The sequence below is a fragment of the Pygoscelis adeliae genome, unplaced genomic scaffold, assembly GCF_000699105.1.
Source record: "Pygoscelis adeliae isolate BGI_AS28 unplaced genomic scaffold, ASM69910v1 Scaffold156, whole genome shotgun sequence".
NCBI classification, from domain to species: Eukaryota; Metazoa; Chordata; class Aves; order Sphenisciformes; family Spheniscidae; genus Pygoscelis; species Pygoscelis adeliae.
Window position 1 is genome coordinate 895,381 of NW_008825016.1, and position 8,524 is coordinate 903,904.

Genomic DNA, 8,524 nt, shown 5'->3' on the forward strand with positions numbered 1-8,524 from the left:
TGTCTATCCCTTTTTCTAGTCTACACATCACAAGATATCAGAATTTACAGCCTGCCACAGCTGTAGAAATCACTAACACCAGACTGAGACTTCAAGAGTATTGAATTTGGGGGAGAAAAGTGGGAAGAATTCTTCCATTGCGTGAATAGTAGGAAACATTTCCCTATGAGTCTTTGTTTTACATGTCTGCTGTTTAAAGCTCAGAAAGTAATACCAGAGGAGAGGGACTGAGACTCTAAGAGGGTGTAGGTCATCAGAGATGTAGGGTAAGTGCCTTTTGAATACATACCAATATATCTAGCTTCTATTAGAGCTCCATGTAGGTATCTGAATGAAGAAAGACAACTCGTGGAGAAGTAGGGACTGCAATTAACATAGCAAAAGTGGGTCACCATGTGTCTTAGATGTTTGGATGGCTGGGCTCAAATTATTTTGACCATTCAGAATTAATGCAAACAGATAAATGAAGAAGATGGTAATAATGTGAAGAGGTGCACACATGTGATCTCCCTGTCCTTTTGATCTTTCCATGGGATTTTCAAACATTACTATAGAACAGGCTTGTAGGTGGGACTGATGGTTTTCTGGAGGTGGCCTGAAGATAAACATTTTTCATGTTATAGTCACACAATTGACAAAAATCATTACCACTGACCATGATTTGCCAGTTTCATCTGATGATCTCAATCCAATTCCTATAAACAAATGTCTTTACTGCTAAAATAATAATAAAAATTTTCACAAATCAAATTTGTTGTTATGGCATTAGCAGAATGTGTTAGCAGTGAGCATACTGATCAATTTCTTTATTCACCATCCATAACACCACAGGACTTGCCATATGGCATATCTACTCAATATTCTTGTTTTGAGCAAGAAATAGATACTTTAGAAGAACGGTGTGATGCCTCCCCAGCAGACCTGTTCCTTAGCTGGGGGTTTTCAAATAATATTATTTTTGATGAAAAGTGTGGAGCTGCTGACTTCAAATCTACTTGGAAGAAAGAGTTAGTCTGAATAATCTGGTTACCCAGGGAAGAAGATTTCCAAACTGTTAAAAATTTTCAGTGTTTTATTCAGGTATTATCTTCTTTCTGGATTTCCAGATTTCAGGGTGGGAAACATTTCCAAGATCTTGAAAGGCAAAATAATCCCCTTATTCTATAAAACTGACAGAAGACTTGAACATGATTTTTTTAATTTAAAAAGGAGATGAGTAGAGTTATGATCTTAATGTACTTTTTGGTAAAAACAAAGTCTCCTAAATAAATTAGTTGAAATTTCATAGAAATATTTTTATTTTCCTTTACTTTTGAACATTGATAATTCAAGGGTCACAGAAGTGCAGTCATGGCATTAGCTTCTGGAGTTACGGGACGAAGGTTGACCTAGCTTCAGGCATGGAGACATAGCCATTGGATTTACAGGTTTCTTAGTCTGCCTCATTCTCATTCTTGTAAATTCTGAAAAATTCCTTACATTTCTAGTAGAGGCACCTCTCATTCGCAATATGATCACACAGTTCCTGGTATAGCAACCGGATGAGCCATTGCTAGACATTATCTTAGTATTGGTATCAGTATTCGTGTCAAATGGGACGAATTATATGAACGCAGTTGCAGTAGTAGTACATCAAGGTGGGCAGACGATTCACACCCACAACATTTATATGGTAAGTGTAGCCCTTTCTCTGTAAAACAGCTCGGCTACATCTATGCTTGTAAACTAACAAGCACCCTGTCAGGAAGCTGTGTGTGACTGTCCATACCACATCAGCGTTGGTGTGCTCCTTCCCAGCTCTGGCCCGTGTCGACAAGCCTTCTCCCAGGCAGTGCCCCGGCAGACTGTGGGCCAGGATCTGTTCCCATGGGCAGTGTGGATGTGACCACTTCTTGCTGGGGTAAGGAAGAGAATTTGGCTGTATGGATGCAAGCTAAACCTTTCTGCTTGGAAAGGTCTTTGGCCTGCTTAATTTGCTAGTGTAGACTCAGCCTTTATTCTGTGAGGAAAAAAAAATCCCTTAGGATGCATTATTTTCTCAGATATTTGATAGCTGCTAGTCGTTCTTTCAGCTCTGCTGAAATCACTGGTTTTGTTTTAGTTAACTAACTGATAAGGTTCTTTACAAAATGTTGTTTACCTTATATAGGAACAGCAGTTTTCCCAGAAAAGCAAGGTTAATCAGCTTGTACAAAGCCTTATGTTATTGTGGCTTGATTTCTGTTGCTTTGGGTATTTTGTTCATGAGTACTCACTCCCTCTGTCTGTGGATCACCTGGAGTCCATGCAATGCTTCAGGGGAGTGCTGGAAGTGGAGGGAGCTGAGCAGACGGTGGCATCTGAGCTGCTCCCTGCTCCCTTGGGCTTCTACAAGTTCCTGGTCAGCCCAATCCGGCGGGAGGTCTGCAGCCAGGGACCCTCCTCAGCACTGGGTGGAGCTGCCTTCGAACCTGCGGCCAAAGATAGGGGTCTCTGAGATGGGGGGACAATACTGTGCCTCAGAGGTTTGGCAGTAGCAGTTGGGCAGGAAGGATTCTTGAAGAATATTTTCTTTCCGAATTGTGGAGTACCTTTTCAGTGAGGGTTATGCATTCCTAGAAGTAGAGCTTAGGCTCAGGCACACTTGCTCAGAAATCGAGAGCTGGGAAGCAGGAAGAGAAGAGATTCATGGCCAAACTCTTCCCCTGCTTTAGTGATACAAGTCTGGGAATGTTTAATTTTGAAGGGAACAGTACTGCCTGTTTTTACATTCATAATCCTAGGAGCAAAATCTGGCTGTCTGAAGACAAAGTATTCAAAGGCAGGCAAAACATCTGTCTGACATCAGGTTAATTTAAACTTGAATAATACCCTAATGTTTTATTCAAGGTTTCCATATCTATCACCGATTACCAAGACTCATGCCCGAAAGCTGCATCCTGATTGCCATTGGAGCACTAGTAGGAGCGATCATCTTTGCTTCTGATCACAAATCTCCACCAGTGATGAACACAAGTATTTACTTCTTGTATCTCCTTCCGCCCATTGTCCTGGAGGAGGGTTATTTCATGCCAACTCGCCCATTTTTTGAAAACTTTGGGTCCATCCTGTGGTGGTCTGTGTTGGGATCTCTGCTAAACTCGTTTGGGATTGGCCTCTCCCTCTATGGGGTCTGCCAGATTGAAGCCTTCAGCCTGACCGACCTGAACCTGCTGCAGAACCTGCTCTTTGGCAGCATGATTTCAGCTGTGGATCCTGTGGCAGCTCTGGTAGTTTTTGAAGAAGCCTCTGTTAATGAGCAGCTTTACATGATGATCTTCGGAGAGTCATTGCTAAATGATGGCATAACTGTGGTGAGTTCCTTTCCACTGCTTGTCTTCCCCTCTTTGGGCTCTTGTGGCTTGGAGGGTTATTGCGCACAGGACAAGAGCAGCTCTAAGGAGATCCTAGATACATTATTTATTTTATGGATCCTCCACTCCATTACACAAAAGTAATTTCAATGTACGTAAAGATTACATCTTATATTAACTCTTTCAAAAACATATTGTTTTAGAGCTGCTGGAAGAGGAAAGCATACACATACACATTAGACATCACATCTTGCTCTTGCAGTCACTGAAGTGAATGGATAAGCTACAGCTGATTTTTCTGGTAGGATCAGTGTAAGACCTAGGAACGTTCTTGACATTGTGCAAGCAAATAAATAGAAAATTGTACTGCTTAAAGACTGAAGGCAGCAGGGGTAGCAATCCAGGAGACCCTGCCTTGTCACATGCCTTAGAGAGCCATCTGAAGGAAAAAAAAAAAAGCCAGATGTGGACAACCTCTGGAGGCCGCACACCTTCCTCCAGCTTCCTCCTTCAGTAAAAAAATTGACATCTGACAAATGTTCACCTTTCTTGGCTCTTATCCAAGTGTCCAGAAACAATGCTTCTGAATAAGAGAGATTTTGTTTGTTGTTTTTTGTTGTTTGTTTGTTTTTTCTAAATAGGAAAAGAGTGTTTTTACAGAGCTCCTCTTGCTAATACTTTTCCCCTTTTCTCATTACTTCTATTAAAACCTAGAGCAACCTGAAGTTCTAGCTGTAAACCACAACTGACAAAACCACTTAGAACACACATGTTTTTCAAGAAGTAAATTTCAAGCAGGATATTCATTGCTCAGAAACAACAGGACTGCTCATGTGCTGCAAGTTAACTGCAGGTTAAGGAGTTTTGCTAGATAAGATCTTTACAGGATTTAAATCACAGGAATCTAAAACACATAAAAACTATGCAGATACTGTTATACATGAGGTACAGCACAACTTGGACTTGTAAAATCTGTACAGAGTTCATTGCTGAAAGACTTCATGGGAGAACTGCGGTTTATGAGTAATGCAAAAAGGAAAAGGAATGAAGTAATTTCTTGCAGCCACAGCCTATTGATCATAAATCCTTCCTCTTGGTGAATCAGAGATGTAGGGCTGATGTAGAACTAAGGGACAAATGTCACTTAACTTTACATGCAAACTGCTCATGTGTTATAGTTGTAACAAAAAAATCCCCAGTGCATCTACCACTTCCATTTGTCTTTTTGGTTCCTTCAAGTGGAGACCTCAAAAAGTAATACCTCTTCCTCACTCTGGAACAGCTTGTTTCATCCTTTTTTTGACTGGCTCTCTTGCCTTCCCTTTGTTCCCAGTTGTTATTTATGATGTGGGTCCAACTCATGATGGTATTTACAAGCTTTCAGTCAGGATCCGGTTACAGCATAACTGTGTAGTGACAGAAAGCCTTTAAAAACAGTGGTATTTAGGCATTCCTCAGCAGCACTAGGTGTGTGAGCAAAAGAGATGAAAGGGCTGTCCATGGGGAGTGTTGGCTACACCACTGTGAGTTCCCTTTGCCCCACGCGCCATCATCTTTGGGGCTCTTCTCACAGCACCTATGTTGCAATCAGTTTGTCTGCTCTTGCTGATGCATCTCTGCAACACCCACCTCTCACCCATTTTCTAGGCATTCAAGTTTTCAAAATCTCTACCTGGCATCATGTTTGAGAATACTGAAGTATTTGTCACCTGGATGGAGCCCAATAGGTGGCTTTCTCCTCTCTGATACCCCACTTGCTTTTTAAAAGGCTTTAAAACTGTTTATCTTGGGTGTCTTATCTTACCATTTCCTCCCCGTTTCTCTCTTAAGTTTCCTTTGAGTTAACTCTATGTGTTTAAAAAGATAGTATCACCAAGGTATATTAAGCATACATATTTTTTGATTGTTTAAATACAAATATCCCCTGCTTCTCTCCAGTCTGCTTATCAGCTTGAACATTTTTTTCCCCAGCAGGAAAAACTGGTATGAATTTTGCTGAACTTGTGTTTTACATTTGAGGCAACAATAGCTCCCTCTCCTATATTTAGTTCAATATCCCGGTACAAAAAATTTGCAAAATAACAGACTGTGGGATTAGAATGATGATTTAGGAGTTATGCCTTTGACTTAAGGGACTGGGACAAAAGTGGATAATTCACCCTTTTTACCCATTTATACCTTTTCCCATTCTCCTCAGTAGGACCGTGTCCATGAATGGAACAAGAAGGCTCCAGGTCCTGTTAATTGCTTCTTTTCCCAGTTGCTTCTGAGCAGAGTGTTAGCATCAGAATAGTGCAGACAGCAACAGGACTGGTCCTGGCATGTATCATACATTAGTGGAGTTTCAAAGCCCTGTTCAAAACAGTGATGTTGGTAAATCCAGTGCAGATTTCCTTCAAACCTGAACACAGGTGGAGGACTCTGATTTTGCTGCAAAGGCATCTGAAGCTCTGCTCCCGCATATACACAAACCATTTCTGTGTCAACAGGAGCTGAGCACCTGTGTGCATCAGGAAACAGAGTATTTCCCCTGACTACTTCATCTCTGAGGTTTGATTTTAGAAACACTGAGAACACCTATACATCATGCTGTACTCAAAATGAAGTGGCAGTGACTATATTCTGTCATGGTGCCCTCTCTTCTTTGTATGCTCTCTAGCAGAGCAGTTAAAGAAATCTACTGCATGATGGAGACCCAAGTAAAATTAATTTCTTTATTGGAGGGGACTTGAATTTACCTCTCTGATGTCGCTGAGGAAGGCTCTGACCACTGGGATGTATGGGTGCTAGGAAGGAGGATGGAGATACTCTCTGCTCCTGCTGTTGAAGTTGACCCATTGCGTTTAGAGTAAAATTAAATGCATGCGGTCAGAAAGAGTTATCAGGGTCGAAAGAAAGAGTTATCAAGGCTGCCTGTGTTGGTGGTTAAGGCAGTTTCTTGAAAATCTTTTTTCCAGTGCTTCTGATGTGTATGGTAAGCGCAATGTTTGTATCACACAGACAGCTGGAGCAGGGACCAGCCCCCGGGGAGGTCCCCTGTGGGCGACAGTGTCACGCTCTCTCTTCCTTTCCCTGGCACTAACAGCCACCCAGCGGTACACCGCTACACGGTAATGTCCCCTCCAAAAACCCCAAAGCATGACATTCTCGGAGTCATTAAATGAGGCCAACTATCAATCCATCCCTTCTTTTTGAGTGAACAAAGGCATCCTAAGTGGATTCAGGCTTTCCTACCATATGAAGAATTACAGTACTCCATTTACTGGCATAAACACTGCAATGTAACTTAGGCGAACAGCAGTTACATGGAGCCTTACTTGTACGACGCAGTGCAGGATGTTGTACAGAACAGTTTACTCCCACAAAGCATGTTACAAAAAAATGGAAATTATGCCTTATTTCCATAATTTCCATTTTAATGCCAATTCAGAGTTATCATATAGACACTTTAGGAACTAGAAAAAGAGAGAAAAACTTACTAAGTCATTTGCTGAGGATAATTTGCTTTGTTCATAAGTTAGCATAGATTCCTGCCTTGGTATCATTTATAAAGAATTGCAAGTCTTAGGAAGAGATTGACATCTGCAAGAAAGGGGGAACAGAGAGAAAACAGGCTTTGTAATTAAAAGCTGTATGGTAAGTACACTAAGGTTTACTTACTGTGGAGACATGAACCCTCTTTTCCTTATCTGCCACTGAAGAGCCTAATTTCATACATAGTCATCAGGAAAAAGCAGCTTTGGGTATTTTCTCACATGAAACACTTTGTTGTGCTTTGTCTGTCCCCCAGAAATACTAGCAATGAGCCTCCTGGAGAACAGGCTGTGTGACAGCTCAAGGTCATATGTTCCCAGCAGCAATTTAAGATTAGATAGTAGCTGGGGATTAATTATTATCCTAATGAGCTTGACTCTTCTACCTGCAAATATGTGCTTTAATCTTCTTAATAGCCTTCTGGAATTAACTATATGAAGAAAAAAGACCAAAGAAAACCAGATAAGGCAAATTATTTTCATCCGTTTTGTGTTTTTGAACTAATGCTTTGGTGCAACAGCTTTGGAGAGCTGGTGTCTTTAGATATTCCCCAAATGCTCTTGCAAACTGAAAGGTGACTGTCATGTGTTACACACTCCCTGTAAACAGATCTGACAGGACTTAGTGTTAACCGACTGTCAGCAACCTCTAAGACCTTTTTATTACTACACCACTCATTACAGTGGAAACTTTCTATTGGTTTCTAAAAGATGGATGAATGTGGAATATACTGAAGATTTTTCATCACAAATTTCTGCAGAAAAGAAATTATTTGTAATAGAAGTATGGTAAACTTATCTGCTCTAAAATAAATGAAATTATCTTTACAGATCAAATTATATAATGTAGCAAATTCAATCTTTCTCCTAATCTGACATTATTTTCCTTTTTTTTTTTTTTTTTTTTTGTCATTTCAAGCTTTCTAGTCAAAATATATGTGTGAAGGGTCTTTAGCCAAAGGTCACCCCACAGCTTTTGGTTCCCACTTTGAGACTGACACAGAGTTCCTTGGAAGGAGGTTAAGTGGCATCAAACCCAAAACATGTGAGGATAGAGAGGCTGTATTTATCTAGGTAGAGATAATATGAAACTGAGGCTACCATTTTTCTTTCCCTTCCCTTCCCTTCCCTTCCCTTCCCTTCCCTTCCCTTCCCTCTCCTGCTTCCCTTCCCTCTCCTGCTTCCTTTCCCATTCTCAGTGATGTTTCATGATTTTTATGCGTCAAGTGCTATTGAAAAACATTTGAACATTCCAGAGTCCATCTAATGAAGCGTGTCCAGTCTACTGATCACACAGACAACCTAAATGGGATTTAAATCAAAAGTGTGATTCTTAGTCGCTGCCCTGCCCCATCCTGAGTCAGAAAGAGAACGTGGAGGGGAGAGCCTGGGGTTGGTAAGGTACCCAGCTGGGCTTTCAACATCTGCTACAAAGACCAATAATTAAGTTTACCTTCAGAAAACAAAAAAGTATGAGCATTTTTCAGTTACTTCAATTGCATTTGATCCCCCAGAGTTTTACTTTTATTACATAACCATCTGCCCTTCCTTTTTTGTTATTTTTCAGGACACTTAACGGACCCTTAATTCTGGGACTTGTTAAGAACCAGCTGAGATTTCAACTGTTACTTTGCTGAACTGTCTAAAGCAATTTGAGAT

General features: G+C 40.8%; 1 protein-coding gene across 1 annotated transcript in view; it reads left to right on the forward strand.

Moving 5' to 3' along the window:
* SLC9A4 (solute carrier family 9, subfamily A (NHE4, cation proton antiporter 4), member 4) overlaps positions 1 to 8,524 on the forward strand; it is a 36,152-nt gene that overhangs the window by 575 nt on the left and 27,053 nt on the right. Inside the window, exon 2 of the mRNA XM_009326291.1 lies at positions 2,869 to 3,332. Coding sequence (XP_009324566.1) covers positions 2,869 to 3,332 — 464 coding nt within the window. The remainder of the gene's footprint in view (positions 1 to 2,868; positions 3,333 to 8,524) is intronic.